Source organism: Lagenorhynchus albirostris, chromosome 7 (assembly GCF_949774975.1).
Source record: "Lagenorhynchus albirostris chromosome 7, mLagAlb1.1, whole genome shotgun sequence".
Taxonomy (NCBI): domain Eukaryota; kingdom Metazoa; phylum Chordata; class Mammalia; order Artiodactyla; family Delphinidae; genus Lagenorhynchus; species Lagenorhynchus albirostris.
The window spans coordinates 37,415,750-37,441,653 of record NC_083101.1 but is presented as its reverse complement, the minus strand read 5'-3'; the positions used below and the strand labels follow the sequence as shown (position 1 = coordinate 37,441,653).

Sequence of the window (25,904 nt, the reverse complement as noted above, 5' to 3'; positions counted from 1 at the left end):
ATCATAGCTTTTTCTTCCTCTACCCCGTCAGGGTCTATCAGGCCAGGTTCCCTCTCATACAGAGTCCGGCACACAGCCCCAACATTCAGCCTTCTCTGGAGCATGTCACCCTGCACACATCTCCGATGCTCTGTCACATGCATTAGGAGGCTTGCACAGTCACCCTCATTTTACATATCAGAGCACTGAAGCTCAGAGGAGCTAAAATCATCAACAGAACCAGTGTAAGAATCCAGATCCGCCTTCAGAGTTCAGCTTTTACAGCAGAACCTTCCCCACCACACCACCCCATTATGTGAAAGGGGCAAGACCAGAGCCTAAGAATCATGGGGCCTCCCCTAAGACTTCCCTGCCTCAGGCCTTTTTCCTGGGGAAAGGGCAGAGTCCCGGCTCTAGTTAGGCTCTCCATCCCCATCCCCATGCTCTCCCGAACAGAAAAAGTAAGGCTTAGTTCAAGTTTCAAACAAGAATTTATTCTTTCTTTCTTTTTTTTTAAAAAAAAGTACCAGGTACAATTTTTTCCTGTTTTTTTTTTTCAAGTTTTAGCAAATGCTTGTTCCCCTCAGCCCAGCCCCGGGTATCAGGGCTAAGGCTAGGTCAGAGTCTAGAGTGGGGAATGGGGTAGTTGATAACTACATGACTGAGTTTGAGGGGTGCCCCTCACCCCAACTGAGGTAGGTGGGTCAGAGTCTGGCCAGGTGAGAGGAGGCGCCCCAGTCCTTGGCCCTGACTCTGTCCCCTGAACACCTTCCTCAGTCAGGACCCCAAAGCAAGGAGACACAGGCAGAAGGAGAGGGACAACCAGAGTCTGAAGTCCTAGATGAGGTGTGGTTGACACCTGTGTGTGTGCCTGCACGCATGCTCTCTCACACACATACACGTACACAGACAGACACACACACACACACACACACACACACACACACACACACACACACACACACAAGTTGGCCTTCAGAGAGAGGTGAGAGGGTCGGGGAAGTGAAAGGAATAAGGAAGGACAGGGGAAGCTGAGTCTTTGGCTGGTGACTCAGTCCTTCCGGAATACTTCTCTGCTCTCAGCTGAGGGAGAGCAGTTCTCCTACAGCCCCCATATCAGCCTCTTCAACTCCTGAGGTTGGAACAATATCTGAGAGTGGGAAAGGAGGAGGGGCAATGCCAATTATCAGGTTTGGGACGTTACCAAGGCAATCCAATTTGAATAAATTATAAATTAAAATAAATAAAATAATAAGTGGCCCCTGCCCAGGACAGGGAGGCAACGCTGGCATGACTTGCCTGGGAACTTAGGACAACCTCAGGGTAGCTCCAGTTCCTCCCCACTACCGCAGCTGGCCTGGGAAATCCAAGGGAGGGGGCAGGCACGTGGAGTACCCAGAGTAGGGCAGAGTGTGGTAAGATCAGAAGCTTTAAACACCCAAATAATCAGTTTGGGCATGAGCGTGGTGAGGGCTTTAATTCAAGCCTGAAGGGTCTCTCGCACCTCTCCACGTGTTTGCTCTGTCCAGGATGGAGCAGGATGGGCAGGTCCTTGGCCCACATGGGTTCAGGGCACTGACAATCAGGGCAAAGGTGAATAACGTGGATTGTGAGGGGCCTCAGTCACAGCCTGCAGTTCGTAGGGGAGCCCTGTGTCCAGTTCCAGGCTCCGGCGGGAAAAAAGCAGGCGGATGTCTCCATGCAGGCTTAAGCGGCCTGAGCGGGAGCTCCGGAACCTTGGGGAGGACAGGGTGATCAAAGTAAGACCCCAGACTGTAGACAAGCAAGGAGAGATGCTATTCAGGGAGGACATGCCTGGGTTGTGGAAAGGATATCCAGGGCCCTGTCCTCACCTGAGGTGCAACAAGTAGCAGAGGAGGCAGCGGGTGGGGCTAGCATTTCCCTCCTCACCCACAGGCACCAAAAAGAGGCGATGACGCAGGAAGGTCATATGGGCAGCAGGCATGTCCGAGAAGTCAAAGGTCACGAGGAACATCTTCACCACAGTCTGGTTGGGGTTAAATAAGGTCTGGGGACAGGAAGGGCAAGGTTGGTAGGGTCTAGGGGATGTTTTCCTGTCCCCACTCCCACTCCCCCTCAGGGAAAACTCACCACTTGGATGGTGCCCACCTTGGGCACGCTGTAACCCTTCCTCCCCAGGGGGTTCAGGTCCACGACGCCCTGGGAAGGCCATGGAGCCATCAGACAAAGTAGGGTCTGGGAGATCCCTGAACACTCATCCATCTCCACAATCTCTCATTCTGGGACCTGGCCCCTGCCCTACACTAGAGTTCTCCCCACCTGGCTCTGACTCTTAGGCGAGAACATCTGAAGAATACTTCCAGAGCCGTTCTCCTGGGTTCCCTAACTCTGCTGGTCTCTGCCCAGGGTGCCCTTCCCAATAAAGTCTTTTGTTTTGTCAGTTAAAAAAAAAAAAAAGAATACCCCCTGCCCCCAACCCCTCATGCCCCTCATGAGCTAACTTTGGGTTTAGGTCAGGTCATACCAGGAAGGGAGCCGGGGCATTTTGCTCAGAAACATCAAAGAAGGTGACAGTGACAGGCAGCGTGACATGCTGAGGGCAGTAGGATCCACTAGCTCCAATCTCTGCTGTGAAGCCCTCAATGTGGCCAGATGGTGCAAAGCGTCCTCGCAGCAATGATTCCTGGGGATGGGGTGGGAAAACATATTGTGAGACAGATGCTAGCTGTTTTCCTTACCCATCTAAGCCACACACACCACCATCCCTTCCCGCAAGATCCACCAATCAAGGAACCCAAGGGGAACTACCTCAAAGTTGCCCAACAGGGTACGGCTGATGGCGGGGGTAGGAACAGGGGAGGCACTGGGGGTGCTCAGCAGGCCTGGCCTCTTCCGGAGGCTTCGAAGGGAGCTCCTGGTAGGGGAGGGGACACACAAGTGGGTTGGCTTGAGGTATTCTGCTACGCTTGCTACTGTCCTTGGGCCCCACCATTTGCTACTACCTAGGGCTCCTTCCCTGAGGTCCCCCACCCTGGGGTTGGAAAAAGAATTACAGACATCTGCCCCATTTTCAGGGAGGGGTAGAGGGAGAAGCTGGTCACTTACAGCTTCAGGCGACAGGCACCTTTCAGCCTCCGCCCCATGGGACTGCAGTCTGTTGGGTCCTATGGAGAGGAAAGATTAGGGACAGAGATTGGGTGGAGGCCAGGTATGTTTGGAGCAGGGGCTCATCACAAGCTCTCATAGGAACATCCTCCCAAGCCCATCACCTTTCCTCACACAGACGTCCACTTAAGAGCAGACCACGTCCTCTCCTGGCTTACCAGCACAGGCTCCTTGGGCCCAGGCAGCAGGTGGCTCCAGAAGGGTGTGGCTTTGGCATCAGAACTGTTGGCAGCAGGAGGGTGGCCCAGGGTTCCCCGGCGCCTCCGAGGGGCTGGCCCCTCATCCTCAGAGCTGACATCCGGGGCTTCTCCAGCTGGAAGCAGCCTTCGCTTGGTGGGACAGGGGCCTGGAGGTCCAGGGCCAGGGGGTGTGTGCTCGGGGCTGTGCCCATTGGCAGTGCCAGGGGACTCCCTAGGCCAGGGGCTGCCCCCATTGCCCACCCCAGCCACTAGGCTCTTACCCCCTATTTGTGCAAGACTGTGCAAATCAGTGTCAAGTGTGTGCAGCTGGCCCGGAGGGGCTGGCCCTGGGGACTCCCCCAGGGACCCCTGTCCCCCAGGATGTGGGGAAGCCCAGTCTCTGGTGTGCAAAGTACTGCAGGAAGCATTTGATGGGGGCCAGGGGGGACTCGGGGCCCCTGAAGTCCAAGGTGAGGTGGAGCTACCTCCCTGTTCCACAACACAGAGGCCATGATGGCAGAAATGTTGGCTGGCCACGCCCAGTCCCAGCCCCAGTCCCTCTGGGCCCAATAGCCCCAGAGTAGGTGGTTCTTCAGGGGGTAGTCCCTCTCTGGCCCCCAGCCCAGGGCCTCTCTTCAGCTCCCGGGGACCCTCAGTGGGTGGGGCTGGCCGTTTCAGGGCCCTATGAGGCTCAGAGGCACCAGCTGGAGGGGAAAAGATGGATACCTGGTAGACCCCGGGGGATGTTGCCCCCCCCGCCGGGCTGTAGCCCATGAGCAGGCCACCCTGGAGGGCCCCCTGCCTGACTGCAGGCTGTGAAGGGCCAGCCTCTGGCTCTGAGGATGGAGACGGCTCCGCCTGCACGTGGCGCATGAAGCCCCCCCTTAGGTCAGGGGGGACCCCCCCCAGAGCCTTTATGCTGGGCCTGGGCTGGGGGGCCTGGGGACATCTGTACAAGAGAAGAGAAGAAAAGATAGTCAGGGCAATCAGTGAATCATCTCCCTCCCAGGTGAATTTCAGATCCTCCCCTGGACTGAAGAGGTGAGCTTGTGAGGTTCCTGGGGGCGAAGGTGTCCCAATCTAATACCTTCAGATGGACTAATGGAATATAAAGGCCACTCGCAGAACTTCTGAGAAGGTGACACATTTAGCTCAGGTTTCTAACTGTACCTGCTCCCCCTCCCTCTCCTTGGCACTCACCCCGATAAAGAGGCTTTAAGCCTAGCTGTGTGTTCCCTCTTCCTGACTGATGCCTTGCTCTCCTAGCTTGCAGTCTGGTCCATGCCTGCTGCACTGGCGAGGTGACTGCCACCATTCCGTGCAGCTCCTAGGCTCAGCTAGACCCTGAGGAGAGAAAAACAGACATAAGCCAGGATCTCTGGAGCCAGCAGTAAGGCTGCTCTCCAACTGTCAGCTAACAGAGTATACGCCAGGACATCCTCCTCCAGTATGAGGAGCCCTTCAGAAACAGAAGGGGCAGTCTTGGGATTCAGGGCCCAGAGGGCAGAACTGGGCTACACAAGGAGTCACAGAGAGGCAGGTCTTAGCTCATTGTAATAAGGATGTGACAAGTAAGTTGAGGCAGGATAACTACTTATCAGGGCCACCAGCTAGGGGACTCCTGCCCTGAATGAGAGGGGGGATGAGATACCCCAAGATCCAAGAGACCATGCCAACTGAGAGGTGGCCAAAGCAAGAATTCAACTCTCCTAGTCAAGGCCACTGAGTTGCACAACTCCTTCCCACATACCTATCTCTAAAGTGCCATCCCATAACCCTAAGGGCAGAAGCCTTTCAGAAACTTACATCCCCAACAGCGCTCCTTAGAAGTACAAACTTCAGGTCAGCTCGAACTTACATCCCCAACAGCGCTCCTTAGAAGTACAATCTTCAGGTCAGCTCAAACTTACATCCCCAACAGCGCTCCTTAGAAGTACAAACTTCAGGTCAGCTCAAACTTACATCCCCAACAGCGCTCCTTAGAAGTACAAACTTCAGGTCAGCTCAAAGTGGGCCCTTCAGCATTAAACTCCCAATTGGCCCCAGCAGTCTGTCCCTTTAACAGGAAGCAACAAATCTAACCAAAAACAAGTCTAGAGGGGGCGGGGTGGGGGAGGAAGCACTGCTAGAAGGCACTTTCCAGGGCCTCCCCCTCCCCCTACCTAGGCCCTGCAAACTAGTGATAAGACAGTGACAGTCAGAGAGCAGGAGTACCTCGCCACTCCTCCCCAACACATCCAACACCCCAAAACCAAAACCACTGCTTTTCTGTCAGGGTACAAGATGGTCTTCACTGACTAGTCCACCCTCAGGAGTCCATATTGGGTGAGGGGATGTCCAGTTGAAGGCCATCTTCCTTCATGGGAGAAAACATTGCCCCCAGGATCAAGCTTATCCTTTGGTCAGTAGCCTGTGCTGCCTGCTATCCACAAAACCCTTTCTCATTCAAGGAATGTCCCCTTATGCCTACTGGAGTCTTAACCTTCCTTGGCTAGGGCAAATGCCATCCTCTCCATAAAGCCTACTACGGCCACCCTGGACCATAAATTTCTGTCTCTTCTGAGACCTCACCTATAGCAGTACCACTGTCTCCTGTAGCCCAGTGACAGCTTTGTTTGCTCCTGTGGGTAAGACATCTCGTAGACTGACCATAGGGTTCTTGGGGATAGGTTTGTACTTCACTCCTCTGCCCAACTCCAAGCACAGGGGTAAGCACATAGCAGGGCTCAAAAAAGTAAAATGCAAGTCCCAGAGATCTGGGCAGCAGTCCTGACAGTGCAGAGAAAAACTCCCAGAATATGAGAGAAGCAGGGAGATTAACTGTATAGGGAAAGTCAGCAACAACAAAGATGGGGGTGGGGGGCTTCCCCGGTGGCACAGTGGTTAAGAATCTGCCCACCAATGCGAGGGACACAGGTTCATGCCCTGGTCCGGGAAGATCCCACATGCCGTAGAGCAACTAAGCCCGTGCGCCACAACTACTGAGCCTGCGCTCTAGAGCCCGTGAGCCACAACTACTGAGCCCGTGTGCCACAACTACCAAAGCCCACGTGCCTAGAGCCTGTGCTCCGCAACAAGAGAAGCCACTGCAATGAGAAGCCCGAGCCTCCGCTCGACGCAACTAGAGAAAGCCCACGTGCAGCAATGAAGACCCAGCGCCGCCAAAAATAAATAAATAAAATAAATTAAAGATGGGGGTGGGACACAGGGAGAAAGGGGAGCTTTGCATCCAGGGACTGGAAAACTCTCCTACACCAAGTTCCCATCACTGCACTATCCTACACTATCCTATTTCACCAAGTTCTCATTAGAACTGGAAGCCCTAAGAAAATTCTGGTTCCCTGTGGTGGGTGGGGTGTCTGGAAAGGGCAGAACGCCAATGGCAGCATTGTCAGAGGGTACGGCCTGTACTAATCTCTTCCCTCCTTTCCTCTACCCATGCTATACAGATTCAGGAAGGGCCTTTTCCTTAGCACTCCCACCCCTAAGTCATCCCATCATCCCAGTTGACCTCTTGAGCCCTTGCCCTGGGGAAGCCAGGTGATGACATGATGCCCTACTTGACCCCAGCATGGCTGGCACCTGCTCATTACCTCAGAGCCCTCTCAGTTCCTGCCCTGTCAATGAAAATCTCTAAGACTCACTTTCCTGCCACCCAGCCAGTCTGGCTCTAGACCATGGCTTCAAGCTGACTCATGGGGCAGGACTTGGCAGGGGAGGGGCAGGGTAGGCCAAATCTCACTCTGTGCAGGGGGTGGGCAGCAGCTGGCGTCAAACAGCTGTGCCAGGCTGTGGCTGGCAAGGACTACAGCTCCCAACATACCAAGGGAGCAAGGCCAGCAAAAACAACAAGTCCCAGAATACCACGGGGTCTGTACCCTCAGACACCTGCTAGGCCTGGGAGGTGGGGTAGGTGGATGTTGAGCTGCCAGGCTCACTCTCCCCTTCAGTATTAAAGATATCCCTTTCTACCCTGATCAAGGAAGGTGGCCGGAAGGAGAATTCCTCTCCATGTGCTTTTCACCTTCACGCCGTTCAGAAGGAACTGCTGCCAGCTGCTCTACATTTTGTACCTGCACACGTGTACACTAGCTACGGGGGCTGTTCCCATGGACCACTACTGTGGGTAGAAAGGTTAACCTCTGCCCTCTCACCAACCCCTTGCCTCGCTCTGGCCTTGAGCCCTCCACCCTCCGTGGAGAGGAAGCAAATCTTAGCACCTCCTCCAAAATGAGCCCAGTAGACTCACCCCAGCACCCCGGCTCCAGGACTCCTTGTTCTGACCGATCCCCCCCACCCCCTGCTTAGCCTCCCAGGTCCTTTCTCTCCCTCCTCCTCCTCACAGCCTGGGACAGGCCCCATTCCCTACTGGAGCTGCGGAGATTTGCTATTTCCCCCTAGCACAAACTCACCCCGTTCCTAGACTGGCTCCGCCGCGGCGCCGCTGCTCCAGGCCCTTCCGTCCCGTCCCGGTCCCTCCCCTCGAATGCCCGATCCTCCCCACCACGGGCCCCCAACCCAGACAAAGGGTGGCTCAGCCTGAGCCCTGCTCTACTAGGATCTTCTCTGTTCAGCTTCGTGTGCAACACTAGCGGGCCCTGGCGCCCGCAGCCCCCAAGCCGCTGCCTCGCCCCTCCCCGCGACTGTCCCTCCCCGCGGGCGCCCGGGCTCCGCACTGCCGACTCCGCTGCCCCTCTGACTCACAGGCCATTTTCTACCAGCTGATGGGGCAGCCCGCCCCGCCCAGCGCCCCCACTCCCCCACCGCTGCAGCCGCGGCCGCCACGCCCCCCTCAAACTCCGCCCCCCATGGGCAGCGACCATGCTAATTGGCCTAAAGGAGGCCAGCCTCCCCACGACCTCAAGCGTGAGGCACGCCCCCTCCAAGAGACGCGAGCCCATTGGTCCACAAGGGGGGCCGGCCTACATAGGGTCGCCCCGCCCATCTCCTTAACCCCTCAGCTGCAGGAGTCCAAAGCAGCTCTCAGCCTTGCCTTTTAACACTTTGAAAGACGTAGGCCTCCCATTTTTCACCCCTCCCTTCCTCTTCAGAGGCGGGTCAGCAGGACGACCTAGGGCGTTCACAAAGTTCGACAATCCCCAAAGTCAGCTTGCTCTTTCAACACCAGATCCCAAATATACCCACTCCCGTTCATCTCTCCGTGCCTTGCAAACCAGAGGTCCAGAGACCAGAGGGCTGTTGAATCCCAGGAAGCTTCCTTCGTGCCAGGGTAGATGAAAAGGTCTTGAAGTGGGATCTCATCTCTTTCCACTGAGAAATAGTATTGTTCCTCTCTTACTCTATATTGATGTTCTTTTGCCTTCATTAGAGGGGCTCCCGAGATAGGGATACCTTTTAATTCAGGAACTAAACATCATCCTTTGTGCCTCTAAACTTCCATTCTGAGATCAGGCTGCTTCAGCCCTTCTGCACTCTTTCTATTCATCAGCCCCTGTTCAAGGAGGCAGAGCACCCAGGGGAAGAAGTGGGATAGGAAGGCTCCTGCCCAGAGTAGGGGGAAATATGCCCAACTCTTCTGACAGAGCTCACCCCCATGACTCACAGCTCCCTCGAAACTCCCCACCCTCCCCCTGAGTCACTGGGCCCCAAGCCCAGCCCAGACCCAACCAAATTAAGTGGCAGCAGAACCAGCATTCCTAATTCTTATTCTCTTATCCTTTAAATGACCAGGATGGAAACCTTTGCAAGGATTAGACATTAAAAGACACTTTTTAGAGGGGCTGATCTACGGGCAAGCTAAGAAAATAAACAGTCCTGCCTACCTTTCCCTCAGACAGTTTGGAGCTTAAGAGGTTTCTAAGACTCAGGTCTTCCACAAAACAAGAGGCAAACACCAGAGCCAAAAGAGGAAAGACTCAAACTGAGACCCTAGAGAATTAGCATCAGCCAGGGCAGGCTCCCTGGCTGTGCCTCCAGAAGAGCGGGAGTGCATTCTTCTATAGTTCAGAAGCCACAGAAGCCCCAAGGTCTTTGTTTCTACCTTGCTTGTAGTGGTGGGCCCTAAGGGCCCTGAGGTTGTCACTGGACAGTAAAATGAGGCTCTCCTCCCCTACTTCCTCCCTGTGCCCTAGACTTAGGAAGGACAACCAAGTAACAGTTCCTCTAGCCTCCTTTCTCCTTACCTCAGACCAGGGGAAAAACGCTGAAAAAGAACCCAGTTGCCGTGGACTGACTTCCTTGCTGGTTCCCTAATGCTAAGGAACGGGATTTAGGAAATTTTCAACACCCTGAACAAAATTGCAGAGTACCAACGTAAAAGCCCACTTGCCTTAGCAAAAGCTTACTGGGAAGACAGGTAGACAAAGAACACTGTAGGAAAGGAGTAATTCCTTGGTGACCCCACCTTGTTCTATCTAACTGCCACTACCATAGGCCCAGGCCTTAGTTATTTGCAAAAGTCAGGGGGCAGAAGTTCAGGGGGAAGGATCAAAGATGTTCTAGGCCTCAGTGTGTACTGGGAAAGCAAGCAGCATGGTACAATCAAGAGGCTTTACCTAGCTGCCTTAAATTCTTACCCTGCTTTATTTTTTTCATAACAGTTATCACCAGCTGACACTTCTCCCTCTTTCCCCTTCCCCCTTCCTCTCCCCCCTTTCTCTCCCTTCCCAGCCACACACACATTTATTTCTCCCCCTATTAGAATGGAAGCTCCATGAGAACAGCAACTTTGTCCATTTTGTTCATGTTGGTATTCCCAGAATCAGCATCAGTGCCTGGCACATAATAGGTGCTCAATAAACACTGGCTGAAAGAAACAATGAGCCCTGGGCTGAGTAAAGAGCAATCAGGAGACCTGGATCCTAACACCTGCTCTTTCACTGTGAGACCTGGAGAAAATCTCAGTCTTTTTTTTAATTTCCAAATCTGTAAAAATGAGCGTTTGTATAGACATTGAGGGCCTCTACAATTCGGACCTTATACTGCTATAATTCTAATGGCTGCTGTTCACTCATATCCATTTTCAGAGGATGGATCCAAGCATCTGAATGCACTGCTGCCTGTACCGAAGCAGAAAGTCTATATACTCCAGTCTCTGCACAGCAAACTGATGCCCTTTCTCTTCACGCTCCACCCACTCACACAAATGCCTCAGTCTTGAGGAAGCTGGAGTGAGTCCGCCCTAAGCCTGCCTCTCAGAGAGACAGTCTGGGAAGCTGTGTTGCCATAGCAATCAGCTCCTCCTCAAAGGTTTCAGCCTGCCCTCCTTTACCCCACCCTACCCCACGGCTTTGTCTGGCTTCAGCACCCCCTCCCTCCCCAGCCCTTCTCTCAGCCAGAGGAGACTGGCTTGGGGCCCCTTTCAGCAACACTGTCATACTCATTCAGCCACTGTGTGGAAAACAGGGCTTTCTCACCCTCTCCCAGCCTGCCCAGGGGCAAAAAGAGCTCTGGCACTACATCAAGTCCCCTCAGGGAACCAGAGGAGCCGCCACAAGGATTAGGCCCTAGTCTCAGTTCTGATAGCTTCCAAGCCAGGAGGGTGGGGAGCCATTCCCTCTCCCTCCCCCAGCAGAGACTGGAACCTCACATCCCTTCCCAAGTTCAGCCGACAATAGTGGCCCACCTCTCAAAACATGCCTCATAGAACTTCAGCACTTCTCACCATTTCCCCTTCCCACAGAAGCCCAGAATTTTCGAGGGGCCTAGGGTTCCCTACCCAGGAGAAGGAAGAGTGTGGGGAAATCAGTTTGTAGCAAGTGGTAAAAAGGTGTCTACCATTCACTTGGGGGGCTGTTGGGAGAGACCTCTGCAGTAGTGAGGGCGAGGTCTGGGCCTTGCTGCTGGTTACTTAGGTCTCTGGCCATGGAGTACGAAGTCTGGGGCAGGGCACAGCTCCTAGACAGGCAAGGACCAGGCCAGGCCCCAGGGTGAGGAAGGAAGTGGGAAATGAGCACACCCAGAGCATAAGGGCAGGGCAAAGTGGGGGAGGAGGGGGAAGACAGGGACCAAGGCAAGCTTCTAGGAGGAACAGGAACTAGAGTGGGGGGATAACAGGAACCGAAGCAGGGGAAGGGTCCCCAGGGACACCAGCTAAGGGGAAAAAACCTGTCTCAGCCAGACAGATCCAAAGCCGACTGAGAGAGTCACACAAGCCCTAGTGGCAAGTAGGGCCTGGATCCTCTCTGAGAGTGCTCAGGCCTGAAGGTGGAGTTAGGAGCTGACGAGCCGGGAACACCACAGACTGGCTTCTTCACCCCCCTAATTCCAACACCCTCATTCCTGAAACACAGTACACAAACATCTTCCCGGAGTCTCTACAATGCCCCCAGACTTTCTCAAAGCACTAGGGGTTCTTCCCTCCCCAGATGGGACCTGCAACCCCTTCCCCTCACACAGTGCCCACAGCCCCATCCCTTCTTCCTCCACACAGCCCCTCCCACACTCCGGACCACCAGCCCGTCTCCATCACACGACACCTCCCCTTTCCCTTAAAGCGCTTCAGATCCCCTCCCCCTCAAGTGTCGTCTGAACCCTCCACTTCTGATAGCGACCTGACCCCCTCACATTGTACTTCCCACCTCACAAAGCACTCCCGCCCCGCCCCCGCAAGGGCTACTGGAGAATGCACCTCCTAGCCCCTACACTGAGCCCCCAACTCCTCCCCCAACTGTTTCACTCCACCCTCACCCAGCATTTCTCTAGATCCTCTCCTTCTCTAACGTGATCCCCACCTCCTCATGTCTGCCCAAGCGCACCCCCGTCCTTGTCCCTTCTTCCACATACACCCCGCCACACACCTGTAGTTCCGCGAGTCCCGTTGCACCTGGGGAGGTAATGGATTGGGGCAGTTACACAGCAGCCCTAGCTGCAGCCTCGGCCTGCAAACCTCACCCCTTTGGTCCGAGCCCCGCCCCCGCAACGACGGGACCCACCCTCCCCCTTGTCCCACCTCCCACCTTCCCCTGGCTCCTCCCCTCTCCCAGTTTCTTTAATCCTGGGGCTCCTCCCCTGTAATCCAGGTCCCGCCCCTCCCTGGCTCCGCCCCTTCTCCTCTCGGCGTCTCCCCATTGAATTTCTGCTTGTCCCTCGTCCCACCCCTGATCCCCGCCCCCTTTTGGTCTCTCCGCCTTTCACTAGGACCCGCCCCCTCGGATTCCAGGCTGGCAGAACCCGTGCCAGGCTCCCTTCCCCTGCTAGCCCCCTCCCATCTCGGAGCCTCTCCTCCCCCTCTCCCCTTCTCCCGCTTGCCTCACGCTGGAGCTGGCTCTCCAGCCCGGAACCGCTGGCTCTGATTGGCTGCGGCGGCCCCAATGGATGGCGGAGGAGACAAAGTGATGGTTGCAGGTCGCCTGAGGTCCCACCCCGGCCACGTGCGGCTGCTGTGATGACAGGTCTAGAGGGGCGGGACCTCGGCCCGCAGTCGGCGGCCTAGGCTGACCGGATCCGGCCAGAGGTGGGGAGCCAGAACCAGCGCCAAAGCGTCAGCCTGCGGGCGCCAAGCCTGAGTGGGGCCCTCCTAGGCTTTCGAGCTGGTGTGAGCTGCCTGCGAAACTTGAACCTCTTAGTGAAGCCGTCTGCGTTAGCGCGCTTATTTGCCCTAATGGGGGAGGTCTGTGGGGTTTGCAAAGTAGTGCCATGAGTCTCAGGATTCTGTGAAAATGCGGGAATCTGATTGGCGGGGTCTCAAGACTGTGAGGATGAGCAGTTTCCGCAGCCTACGCTTTGCGGGAGATTCTGAATTTTGAGAGACTGGCAGTACGAGTCAGATCTGTACCTGTGGAGGTAGGTCAGCAAGAAGTCTGTGAATTTATGAGCCTAAGTATTAATACGGAGTTATGGGAGCCTGCAATCGCCGGAGAAAAGAAGAGTCTTTGCTTTGTACAAGTGTCGATTGAACTATGTGACAGTTACATATATTCTGTATTTTAATTAGCGCTTGAATCTTCTCTCCAACTACCCCCAGCCCCACGGGTTCCCGAGATACAGCAGGGGAAGTCGACGCCTTACGAGCTACCGGTAGATGGCAGCACAGGACCCTTGCAGAACTCAGTGGCTCTGAGCTCGGGGCCTGGCGGGCTTCTCTCTGGAGCCAGCGGTATCGATGGCTGTGTGATGGACTGGACATGTTAAAGTTCTCTCAAAGTCTCAGATTCTTTAGATCTCTGTGACTTTCTTTCTGTGAGTAGTTAACTTAAGCGGCTTTACTGAACACCAGTGGTGTGCTAGGCAAAATGAAAAAAGAGAAAAAGAAAAAAAAATTTTTCTTCCCTTATGGAACTTGTTCCGATTGTCATACAAATACCTCTATAATCCAAGAGAGTAAAGTTGGAAGGGTTTTGTGTAGTGGAAAAAGCTCAAAGTTTGAAGTCATTTGGTTTGGTCTCTGAACTTTGGGTAAGGAGTATTTACTAGCTGTATGAATTTGGGTAAATTACTTGACTTTTTAAAAATAAACTTTTAATTTTAGATGTACAAAAAATTTGTGAAGATAGTACAGAAAGTTTCCATATACCCCACACCCAATTTGCCCTCTTATTAACATCTTACATTAGTATGGTTTGTGTGCTACAATTAATCAATAATATTGATACATTATTATTAACTAAAGTCCATACTTTATTCAGATTTCCTTAGTTTTTACCTCAAGTCCTTTTTCTATTCCAGGATCCCATCCAGGATAGCACATTACATTTAGTTGTCATGTCTCCTTAAACTCCTCTTGACTGTGACAGTTTCTTAGACTTCCTTGTTTTTGATGACCTTGACAGTTTGTTTTTTGTTTGTTTGTTTTTTTGCGGTACGCGGGCCTCTCACTGTTGTGGCCTCTCCCGTTGCGGAGTACAGGCTCCGGACGCGCAGGCTCAGCGGCCATGGCTCACGGGCCTAGCAGCTCCGCGGCATGTGGGATCTTCTCGGACCGGGGCACGAACCCGTGTCCCCTGCATCGGTAGGCGGACTCTCAACCACTGCGCCACCAGGGAAGCCCGACCTTGACAGTTTTATAGAGTACTGATCAGGTGTTTTGTAGAGTGTCTTTCAGCTGGAATTTGTCTGATGATTTTCTCATGATTAGACTGGGGTTATGGGTTTCTGGGAGGAAGATCCCAGAGATAAAGTGTCAGTTTCATCACTTAGTATCTGTATGTGAATATGTATCTATGGTATGTTTACATATACAACATTGGCCTTATACTGTATTTTCCTATTACAGTCTTTTTTTTTAAACTAGTGGCTCCTAAACATTCTCTGAATCTTTATTCTTCTACAAGATTTAAAAAATTTCTTTATGAAATATTTTAGGCATTCAGAAAGTTGTAAAGAATACTGTAACAAACCCACATTCTTTTCACACAGCTTTATCAGATCTTAGTATTTTACCACCACATTTGCTTCAAATTCTCTTTTAAGGAAATTAATATTTCAGATAAAGTTGAGCTTATATATACTTCTTCCTAATCTCATTCCTGTTTCTCCCTTGTTCTTCATCTTCTCTTCTCAGAAGTAACCAGTATCTTGAATTGGTGTTTATTTTTCCTCTGCAATTTTAAGAATAAATTTATTGACTGATGTACATGAATTTCTATTGGGTATATACCTCGGAGTAGAACTGCTCAGTCATAGGGCATGTTTATGTTCAGCTTTAGTAGGCATCACCAACATTTTTTTCCAAAGAGATTCTAACAGTTCACATTCCCACAACAAGGTCTAGTTTCTCTACATCCTTGCCAACTCTTGAGGTTGTCAATTTTTTTAATTTAATTTAATTTATTTTTTATACAGCAGGTTCCTATTATTTATCCATTTTATACATATTAGTGTATATATGTCAATCCCAAACTCCCAACTCATCACACACCCCCACCCAGCCACTTTTCCCCCTGATGTCCATACGTTTGTTCTCTACATCTGTGTCTCTATTTCTGCCCTGCAAACCGGTTCATCTGTACCATTTTTCTAGGTTCCACATATATGCGTTAATATACGATATTTGTTTTTCTCTTTCTGACTTACTTCACTCTGGATGACAGTCTCTACATCCGTCCACGTCTCTACAAATGACCCAATTTTGTTCCTTTTTATGGAAGAGTAATATTCCATTGTATATATGTACCACATCTTCTTTAGCCATTCGTCTCTTGATGGGCATTTAGGTTGCTTCCATGACCTGGCTATTGTAAATAGTGCTGCAATGAATATTGGGATGCATGTGTCTTTTTGAATTATGGTTTTCTCTGGGTATATGACCAGTAGTGGGATTGCTGGGTCATATGGTAGTTCTGTTTTTAGTTTTTTAAGGAACCTCCATACTGTTCTCCATAGTGGCTGTATCAATTTACATTCCCACCAACAGTGCAAGAGGGTTCCCTTTTTTCCACACCCTCTCCAGCATTTGTTGTTTGTAGATTTTCTGATGATGCCCATTCTAACTGGTGTGAGGTGATATATCATTGTCGTTTTGATTTGCATTTCTGTAAAAATTAGTGATGTTGAGCAGCTTTTCATGTGCTTCTTGGCCATCTGTATGTCTTCTTTGGAGAAATGTCAATTTAGGTCTTTTGCCCATTTTTGGATTGGGTTGTTTGTTTTTTTAATATTGAGCTGCATGAGCTGTTTATATATGTTGAAGGTTAATCTTTTGCCTGTTGATTCATTTGCAAATATTTTCTTCCACTCTGAGGGTTGTCTTTTTGTCTTGCTTGTAGTTTCCTTTGCTTGGCAAAAGCTCTTAAGTTTCATTAGTTCCCATTTGCTTATTTTTGTTTTTATTTCCATTACCCTAGGAGGTGGATCAAAAAAGATCTTGCTGTGATTTATGTCAAAGAGTGATCTTCCTATGTTTTCCTCTAAGAGTTTTATAGCATCCAGTCTTACATGTAGGTCTCTAATCCATTTTGAGTTTATTTTTGTGTATGGTGTTAGAGAGTGTTCTAATTTCATTCTTTTACATGTAGCTGTCCAGTTTTCCCAGCACCACTTATTGAAGAGACTGTCTTTTCTCCATTGTATATCCTTGCCTCCTTTGTCATAGATTAGTTGACCATAGGTGTGTGGGTTTATCTCTGGGCTTTCTATCCTGTTCCATTGATCTATATTTCTGTTTTTGTGCCAGTACCATATTGTCTTGATTATTGTAGCTTTGTAGTATAGTCTGAAGTCAAGGAGTCTGATTCCTCCAGCTCCATTTTTTTCCCTCAAGACTGCTTTTTCTATTCTGGGTCTTTTGTGTCTCCATACAAATTTGAAGATTTTTTGTTCTAGTTCTGTGAAAAATGCCATTGGTAATTTGATAGGGATTGCATTGAATCTGTAGATTGCTTTGGGTAGTATAGTCATTTTCACAGTATTGATTCTTCCAATCCAGGAACATGATATATCTCTCCATCTGTTGGTATCATCTTTAATTTCTTTCATCAGTGTCTTATAGTTTTCTGCATACAGGTCTTTTGGCTCCCTAGGTAGGTTTATTCCTAGATATTTTATTGTTTTTGTTGCAATGGCAAATGGGAGTGTTTCCTTAATTTCTCTTTCAGATTTTTCATCATTAATGTATAGGAATGCGAGAGATTTCTGTTCATTAATTTTGTATCCTGCAACTTTACGAAATTCATTGATTAGCTCTAGTAGTTTTCTGGTGGCATCTTTAGGATTCTCTATGTATAGTATCATGTCATCTGCAAACAGTGACAGTTTTACTTGCTCTTTTCCAATTTGTATTCCTTTTATTTCTTTTTCTTCTCTGATTGCTGTGGCTAGGACTTCCAAAACGATGTTGAATAATAGTGGCGAGAGTGGACATCCTTGTCTTGTTCCTGATCTTAGAGGAAATGCTTTCAGTTTTTCACCATTGAGAATGATGTTTGCTGTGGGTTTGTCATATATGTCCTTTATTATGTTGAGGTAGGTTCCCTCTATGCCCACTTTCTGGAGAGTTTTTATCATAAATGGGTGTTGAATTTTGTCAAAGCTTTTTCTGCATCTATTGAGATGATCATATGGTTTTTATTCTTCAGTTTGTTAATATGGTGTATCACATTGATTGATTTGCGTATATTGAAGAATCCTTGCATCCCTTGGATAAATCCCACTTGATCATGGTGTATGATCCTTTTAATGTGCTGTTGGATTCTGTTTGCTAGTATTTTGTTGAGGATTTTTGCATCTATATTCATCAGTGATATTGGTCTGTAATTTTCTTTTTTTGTAGTATCTTTGTCTGGTTTTGCTATCAGGGTGATGGTGGCCTCATAGAATGAGTTTGGGAGTGTTCCTTCCTCTGCAATTTTTTGGAAGAGTTTGAGAAGTATGGGTGTTAGCTCTTCTCTAAATGTTTGATAGAATTCACCTGTGAAGCCATCTGGTCCTGGGCTTTTGTTTGTTGGAAGATTTTTAATCACAGTTTCAATTTCATTAATTGTGATTTGTCTGTTCATATTTTCTATTTCTTCCTGGTTCAATCTTGGAAGGTTATATCTTTCGAAGAATTTGTCCATTTCTTCCAGGTTTTCCATTTTATTGCCATACAGTTGCTTGTAGTAGTCTCTTAGGATGCTTTGTATTTGTGTGGTGTCTGTTGTAACTTCTCCTTCTTCATTTCTAGTTTTATTGATTTGAATCCTCTCCCTCTTTTTTCTGATGAGTCTGGCTAAAGGTTCATCAATTTTGTTTATCTTCTCAAAGAACCAGCTTTTAGTTTTATTGATCTTTGCTATTGTTTTCTTTGTTTCTATTTCATTTATTTCTGCTCTGATATTTATGATTTCTTTCCTTCTACTAACTTTGGGTTTTGTTTATTCTTCTTTCTCTAGTTCCTTTAGGTGTAAGGTTACATTGTTTATTTGAGATGTTTCTTGTTTCTTTCTTTTTTTTTTTTTAAATGTTTCCTGATTTTTCTGCCAGTCTACTATCAGACTGATCTTTTTTTTTTGCGGTACGCGGGCCTCTCACTGTCGTGGCCTCTCCCGTTGCGGAGCACAGGCTCCAGACGCACAGGCTCAGCGGCCACGGCTCACGGGCCCAGCCGCTCCGCGGCATGCGGGATCCTCCCGGACCGGGGCACGAACCCGTGTCCTCTGCATCGGCAGGCGGACTCTCAACCACTGCGCCACCAGGGAAGCCCCAAGTCCTTTTGTTTATTGAGGTCTTCAACTGATTAGATGAGGACTACCCACATTAAGAAGAGCAATCTGCTTTACTCAGTCTACATATTCAAATGTTAATTTCATCCAGAAACATCCTTACAGATACATCCAGAATAATGTTTGACCAAATATTTGGATACCCTGTGGCCCATTTAAGTTGACACATAAAATTAACCATAATGGGTATTTATAGGCATTTGAAAAAGGAATGCTAGAATAAGATTTTAGGTTAGATATAAAAGTAGTTAATGTCTATAGTACAATAGCACCATAACCTTTTCTACTAATCAGAAATCCTTTGCTTCATTACCAGACAAAAATCTATAGGTTAACATATGACTTCACAGGGTTAGACTTTAACCAATAATAGTTAATGAGTAAAGCAAAAGTTTGTTGCCTGGATTAATTAATCTTTGGCTGCCCTTGCTATCTTTTCTTTGCAGCATTTCCAAGTTTTGGATGATTTTTATTAACAAAACAATCCTTTCCCCCTTTCCTCTGTAGTGTCTGTTTTTCATAAAACAAGTGTTCATAATATGTAGTCTGTTTCTGGACCCTCTGTTCTGTGGGTTTTTTTGTCCATCCTTGCACCATTATCTCACTGTCTTAATTACTGTCTTGGTATCTGGTGGTGCATACCCTCCAGCTTTAAGATTGTAAGATTATATTGACTATTCTTGGCCCATTCCATTTCCATATAAATTTTAGTATCAGCTGGCCAGTTTTCATACACACACACACACACACACACACACACACACACCCTATCTTCTAGGATTTTCATTAGGCTTGCATTAAATCTACAGACAAAACAGTTAGGTTCTTTGCTGTTCCAAATAATGTTAACATTCCCTTACTTAGTAAAAGAGTTGTAGAACTTTATAAGAATCTTTTCACTTTAGGCCCAAAGGAAAAATAATAATTTGGTGACTCTAAGCACACTGATCTTTTAAAACAAAACATTCAAGGAGATTTTACTTTGCCAAGTAGAGTTTCTGGGTCAAGAAGTAGAATATATATATTTTAAGACATCCCAATGGTTTTAAATTTTCACATGCTGAGTTTGAGGTACCAGAGTGATATTCAGGTAGAGAAATCTAGCAGGTTATTAGACATTTAGGTCTGAAGCTGAGGAGAGCAGTCAGAACTAAAGATACAGATTTGGAACCTATTGACATACATAGATAGCAGATATATGTGGACAAGGTATAGAGTTTGTGGAGGAAGAAAAACAAAGGCTGTACATAGAGACTTGGGGCTCTACTTCACATCTATATTGTATAGTCTGAGCAATAAAATGAGCCTGAGCAACAGATTAAGGAGGAAGGGGGCCCTAGACCTTGCGAATACGTGTGTTAGGGTGGGAGCGGGTCTCGGTTTGTGCCAGAGAGCTCCTCATGGTGCCTTGACCACTGGGCAGGGCTTTGTCAGTCCTGAGTTCCTTTTCCCTACCACCTACCCCTCCCAACCTACCTCCTGCCACTTACTCCCCCTCTCCCCACCATTACTAAATCTTTGTGTGTTTTGGCTCTCAGAATTGGTACCTGTTCTCTTTTTGCCAGCTGGGGATGACTGTCCCCAGACACCTGAGTTTGCCCATCTGTCTAGGTTCATAAAGATGGGAATTGAATTTGGACTTTCTTTTAGGATTTCTCCTACCATACCCTCTGTCCTTGGAAGCATTCTGCGCTGTGGATTAGCCCTCAGCCCCTGACAGTCATTCCCTCTCCTTTTGTCCACATTTCTAGGCCCTAGTTTTATCAAATTCCTGGGAGCCTTTGGCTGAAAAGATAGATGTTTTAGGGAATTCCCTGGCGGTCCAGTGGTTAGGACTCTGTGCTTCCTTGCAGGGGGCCTGGATTCGATCCCTGGTCGGGGAACTAAGATCTCACAAGCTGAGCATGCAGGAAAAAAACTAAAAAAAAAAAAAAAAAAAAAGACATGTTTTGTATAGTCCATTTGCAGCTTGTTCCTTTAGAGAAGGAGAGATTGTGTAAATGTTGTCTATGCACAGGGCCTACTCAAATAGCCTTCCTGCTTTTATAGATATAATCTTGGTGATTAAACAAACTTTCCCTATTTTAGGTGAAACTGAGATGGTAGTTGGGGGTCACCGTTTCCTTTGAGATTAAATAAAATTGCATCTAGCCCTTTACCCCATATTGAGTGGGAAGCCAGTGCCATCCTGGATCCTTCTGTGAACTCCAGGACTGGGGAGGACCTTGATTTCTCATCACCATTCTTGGCCTAGAGTCCCTGGCCCTTGCTGGATCTGTAGTTCACTGGTGTTTCACCTCCCACAGCTGATCTTTCTTTTGTTTTTTCTAACCTAGACATGGAATTCTTTTTTCCCCCAAAACCTCTTATGGGAGGCATTTGTGAATGGCAGGCTTGACTGAAGCTTTGGGGGGTGATGTAAGGGGTAGAAAGATATCTACCCAAACAATTAAAATTGAATATTTGAACATCCCATTTCCTTAAATATTCTTAAAAGTCCTTCATCCATCTCAGGATATTTTTTTGACCCTCTCTCATATTCCCACCCACATCTCTCTATTCACAATGCTTTATTAAGCCAAACAAATTTTCCATACCCATCTCTTTTGGGAGTTTATATTTGCATATCAAAAGGCTCATTGTTATAGAAGACAAAACCCTTAAAGAAAACCTTAGTCTCTCTGACCCTAATCCTGAAGAGATATGTTCTTTTTTGGTAAGGAAAATAAATTAGTAGCTCTGTGGAGCATTATTCACTGTATTAAAACAAGTTACTTTAAGATCTGTGTGCCTCTTTTCCCAGAAGATAGGCCATATATTGTAATAACAAAAAAAAGAAAATTTAATACTTACAAATTGTTGAAAGACCTCTGTTTTGAGATAATGCTGATTTGCTTTTTATCTTTCTGTTAAAGAATTGTTTCTCAAATGAATTAGGAGAACTGTAAATGTGTGTCTCTAAGGAGACCCCAGTTTTGCCTCAGGAGAGATTGTAAAAGATCTGAGAACAGCTGACATCTGCCCTGCTGCCCCTTTCCCCTGATTTGGTAGTAGAGGCCACTAGTCTGCAGGGCCCAGGCTGCAAGCATACTCTTTTGGAGTTTGCCTTCAAACTGCAGGAAACATCAGTTTAGGATCCAAAATGGTTTGGACAATTAAAGATTCCTTTAGTGTTCCCTGGTATTCCCACTGCAAAGAAATGTTTGATTGTAGTAGCTGAAGAAATATGTCCAAAGATAATAAAATTTTATCTCTTCACCTTTTGGTGAGAACATTTGCTTGGAGAGTTGAGGACATTGGAAGCTTAAGGATAAACAAAAATTATTTTCTCCATTTATAAAAGGCAAAGGGACGATTTACCCTCTTCCTCTTTCTCAGATTGTTTTCTTGCAGACATGGTAAATCTGAGTCCTTACTCTAACCTTGAGAATAAAAATAAATCTAGGGATTAAGTCTGGTCTCCAGTTTTTACAATATAGAGATATCTCCTAGGTTGTGGACCTATGATCTCTAGATATTTAAACAAGGGTCTCTTTGGAGATGTATAGGAGATTATTAAGAGGTGCAGCCTTTTGTCGCTTGAGGAGATATTGTTCTTTCTACTGCTTTGCTGTATAAATTATGTGAGATTTTATTCTAATTTTTCAGGCTGCCTTATGTTGCAGAAAAATGGAGAACAAGAGAATGGTCATGTCCCAGGTCTCAGGTGAGTTCTCAGGTGAGGGCCACCAAGTGAGGGTCCTTGGCTTTGCTCAGGAAAGAATTCAAGAGTGAGCCATGGTATCATCTCACACCGGTCAGAATGGCCATCATCAAAAGATCTACAAACAATAAATGCTGGAGAGGGTGTGGAGAAAAGGGAACCCTCTTGCACTGTTGGTGGGAATGTAAATTGATACAGCTGCTATGGAGAACAGTATGGAGGTTCCTTAAAAAACTAAAAATAGAACTACCATACGACCCAGCAATCCCACTACTGGACATATACCCTGAGAAAACCATAATTCAAAAAGAGTCATGTACCAAAATGTTCATTGCAGCTCTATTTACAATAGCCAGGACATGGAAGCAACCTAAGTATCCATCAACAGATGAATGGATAAAGAAGGTGTGGCACATATATACAATGGAATATTACTCAGCCATAAAAAGGCACGAAACTGCGTTATTTGTAGTGAGGTGGATGGACCTAGAGACTGTCATACAGAGTGAAGTAAGTCAGAAAGAGAAAAACAAATACCGTATGCTAACACATATATATGGAATATAAAAAAAAAAAGAAAAAAATCGTCAGAAGAACCTAGGGGCAAGACGGGAATAAAGATGCAGACCTACTATAGAATGGCCTTGAGGATATGGGGAGGGGGAAAGGTAAGCTGGGACAAAGCGAGAGAGTGGCATGGACATATATACACTACTAAATGTAAAATAGATAGCTAGTGGGAAGCAGCCGCATAGCAGAGGGAGATCAGCTCGGTGCTTTGTGACCACCTAGAGGGGTGGGATAGGGAGGGTGGGAGGGAGGGAGATGCAAGAGGGAAGAAATATGGGGACATATGTATATGTATAACTGATTCACTTTGTTATAAAGCAGAAACTGACACAGCATTGTAAAGCAATTATACTCTAATAAAGATGTTAAAAAAAAAAAAGTGAGCCATGGGAATTCCCTCGTGGTCCAGTGGTTAGGACTCCATGCTTCCAATGCAAGGGGCACGGGTTTGATCCCTGGTCAGGGAACTAAGATCCCATGTGCCGCACTTGGAGCAACCAAAAAAAAAAAGAGTGAGCCATAGTAAAGTGAAAGTGGGTTTATTTGGAGATACACGTTCCATAGGCAGAATGTGGTCCCTCTCAGAAGGTGAGGGAGGCCCAGGGCTGTGGGCGTGGTTAGTTTTTATGGGCTGGGTAATTTCATAAGCTAATGAGTGGGAGGATTATTCCAATTATTTGGGGAAAGAGGTGGGGATTTCCAGGAATTGGACCACTGCCTACTTTATGGCCTTTTATGGTCAGCCTCAGAACTGTCATGCCTATAAAAAAAAAAAAAAGGGACTTCCCTGGTGGGCTGTGGTTAAGAATCTGCCTGCCAATGCAGGGGACACGGGTTCGAGCCCTGGTCCGGGAAGATCCCACACGCCACGGAGCAACTAAGCCATGTGCGCCACAACTACTGAGCCTGCGCTCTAGAGCCAGTGAGACACAACTACTGAGCCCACCTGCCATAACTACTGAAGACCGTGCACCGCAACAAAGAGAAGCCACCACAACGAGAAGCCTGCGCACCACAACGAAGAGTGCCCCCACTTGCTGCAACTAGAGAAAGCCCGCGCACAGCAACGAAGACCCAACACAGCCAAAAACAAACAAACAAACAAATAAATAAATAAATTTATTTAAAAAAAAGAACTGTCATGGCACGGGTGGGTGTGTCATTTAGCATGCTAGTATATTAGAATGAGTGTATAATGAGGCTCAAGATCTACTGGAAGTGAAATCTTCCACCATCTTGGGCCTAGTTGGTTCTAACTAATTTTTTTTGTATCCTCAATGGCTGTGTCATTCTTTTAATGGTTGTGCCCTGCCCCCTTCCCTCCTGGGTCACTTACATGCATGTAATCTGTTAGTGCTTACTAAATAATAAAGTATGTTCTTTTTCTATATTGGCAGGAATCGGTCTTTTTGCTAGCAGGATTGTTTTATTTCCCCAGTAAGAGCAACACAGTAGCCAATTTAAAAACAAAGCAGGGACTTCCCTGGTGGTGCAGGGGTTAAGAGTCTGCCTGCTGGTGCGGGGGACGTAGGTTCGAGCCCTGGTCCGAGAGGATCCCACATGCTGCAGAGTGGCTGGGCCCATGCACTGCAACTACTGAGCCTGCACTCTAGAGCCCGCGAGCCACAACTGCTGAGCCTGTGTGCCGCAACTACTGAAGCCCACACGCCTGGAGCCCTGCTCTGCAACAAGAGAAGCCACCGCAATGAGAAGCCCTCACACTGCAGCGAAGAGTAGCCTCTACTCACCCTGCAACTAGAGAAAGCCTGTATGCAGCAGTGAAGACCCAACATAGCCAAAAATAAATAAATGAATAAATAAATAAATTTATTTTAAAATTTTAAAAAATTAAAAAAATAAAAACAGCAAATTATTTCAAGCTGTTTTCCTTTAATTTAATTTAATTTATTTATTTGGCCACGTTGGGTCTTTGTTGCGGCACGTGGGCTTCTCTCTAGTTGCGTGGGCTTCTGTCTAGTTGCAGCACATGGGCTTCTCTCTAGTTGTGGTGCACGGACTCAGTAGTTGCGGTGTGCAGGCTTAGTTGCCCTGCAGTATGTGGGATCATAGTTCCCCAACCAGGGATGTAACCCACGTCCCCTGCTTTGGAAGGCGGATTCTTAACTACTGGACCACCAGGGAAGTCCCTCTACTCTAGTTTTGCTGCTTTGGGATTTATAACTTTTCTCTAATTTTGCTAATTTTATAGGTTGAAAGTCATTGGTTTGCTGTTTTTTTTTTTTTTTTTTTTTTTTTTTTTGCGGTATGTGGGCCTCTCACTGTTGTGGCCTCTCCCATTGCGGAGCACAGGCTCCGGACGCGCAGGCTCAGCGGCCACGGCTCACTGGCCCAGCCGCTCCGCGGCATGTGGGATCAACCACTGCGCCACCAGGGAAGCCCCTGGTTTGCTGTTTTAATTTGCAATTTCTTTTGAATTTGTTATAGGTTAATGAATCTTCTCCTAAATGTTAGACATTTTAAACGGGTGTCTCTGCCTTTGAAACCTTTCAAAGGTCACCTGTTATATTAGTCATGATTCTTAGTTGCAAATGAGCACTCTAGCTAGTTTAAGAAGAAAAAAATTGGGGTTATTGGAAAGTTTATTTAATCTCTGGGAGGCTTAGAGGCTAAGCAGTCAAGAACAAGAAGTACCCAAATTATACCACAGAACTGCACCAGCAAAGACCCCACTGCGCAACAAATGTCACAGAGATCAATTACTTAGACCAGACCATCTATCGCTACTGACTCTGAAAGTTGGAGGCCCAAACACTGCCTTCTCCAGAAAATGTATCCCATAGGGCACCTACCTCCTCATGCTGGCTTCTTCTGTTTTGAAGCCTGAGGTGGGGGAAGGAAACCAGTGGGAAACTGGGAAAATGAAATTCTAGCTCCTAGAAAAGTGTCAACCATGTGTTTAGAGATATTGTGAAACTCCCCAAATGACAGTTGTCTACCATAGCAATGACCTCAAATTGCCAAATTCAAAGGCCTTTGCCCAAGTCCTCAAAATCTCTGCAGCATAATAAGAAGACAAATAGCCTAGTTAAAAATGGGCAAAATACTTGAATAGGAGGCATTTCACCAAAGAAGATACATGAATGTTTAAGAAGCATACGAAAAGGTGCCCATCATTATTTGCCTTTAGGGAAATGCAAATTAAAATCATGAGATCCTATTACATACATACATATCTAAAATGGCTACAATAAAAAACACAGGTAATAC

The 25,904-nt window shown here is 47.7% G+C and overlaps 1 protein-coding gene and 1 long non-coding RNA gene across 11 annotated transcripts; one reads left to right on the top strand and one right to left on the bottom strand.

Moving 5' to 3' along the window:
- Positions 1-451: 451 nt before the first annotated feature.
- Positions 452-12,177, bottom strand: ATOSB (atos homolog B). Of its 7 annotated transcripts, none has more exons than XR_009541560.1 (10): positions 7,718-7,920; positions 4,506-4,649; positions 3,285-4,254; positions 3,067-3,125; positions 2,770-2,875; positions 2,486-2,644; positions 2,092-2,160; positions 1,833-2,008; positions 1,484-1,715; positions 452-1,129 (listed from the first exon to the last, which is right to left on the bottom strand). XR_009541560.1 is itself a non-coding variant. In XM_060154905.1 (10 exons), the coding sequence occupies exons 4-10, from the start codon at positions 4,176-4,178 to the stop codon at positions 1,562-1,564; spliced, it is 1,617 nt and encodes a 538-aa protein (XP_060010888.1). In that variant the 5' UTR covers positions 4,179-4,254; positions 4,506-4,649; positions 5,268-5,361; positions 12,065-12,085; the 3' UTR covers positions 452-1,561. The 7 variants fall into 7 exon arrangements, 6 of the variants coding, with proteins under 6 accessions (XP_060010888.1, XP_060010887.1, XP_060010884.1 ...); XM_060154905.1 differs by lacking the exon at positions 7,718-7,920 and adding exons at positions 5,268-5,361; positions 12,065-12,085 and having other exon boundaries at positions 452-1,715; XM_060154904.1 differs by lacking the exon at positions 7,718-7,920 and adding an exon at positions 12,065-12,177 and having other exon boundaries at positions 452-1,715.
- A 554-nt stretch (positions 12,178-12,731) lies between these two features.
- On the top strand, positions 12,732-24,482 carry LOC132523569 (uncharacterized). Of its 4 annotated transcripts, none has more exons than XR_009541571.1 (4): positions 12,732-13,049; positions 13,231-13,362; positions 22,052-22,109; positions 24,074-24,482. It is a non-coding gene; the product is annotated as an uncharacterized LOC132523569 (long non-coding RNA). The 4 variants fall into 4 exon arrangements; XR_009541573.1 differs by having other exon boundaries at positions 13,231-13,445; XR_009541572.1 differs by lacking the exon at positions 24,074-24,482 and adding an exon at positions 23,502-24,015.
- The last annotated feature ends 1,422 nt before the right edge of the window (positions 24,483-25,904 follow it).

Coding starts and splice junctions, on each gene's coding strand:
- ATOSB (XM_060154904.1), bottom strand. CDS start 4,178: ATGCGCCACGTGCAGGCGGAGCCGTCTCCATCCTCAGAGCCAGAGGCT. Junction 2,009..2,091: donor AGGTGGGCACCATCCAAGTG/GTGAGTTTTCCC, acceptor TCCTGTCCCCAG/ACCTTATTTAACCCCAACCA. Junction 1,716..1,832: donor TGCTACTTGTTGCACCTCAG/GTGAGGACAGGG, acceptor GTCCTCCCCAAG/GTTCCGGAGCTCCCGCTCAG.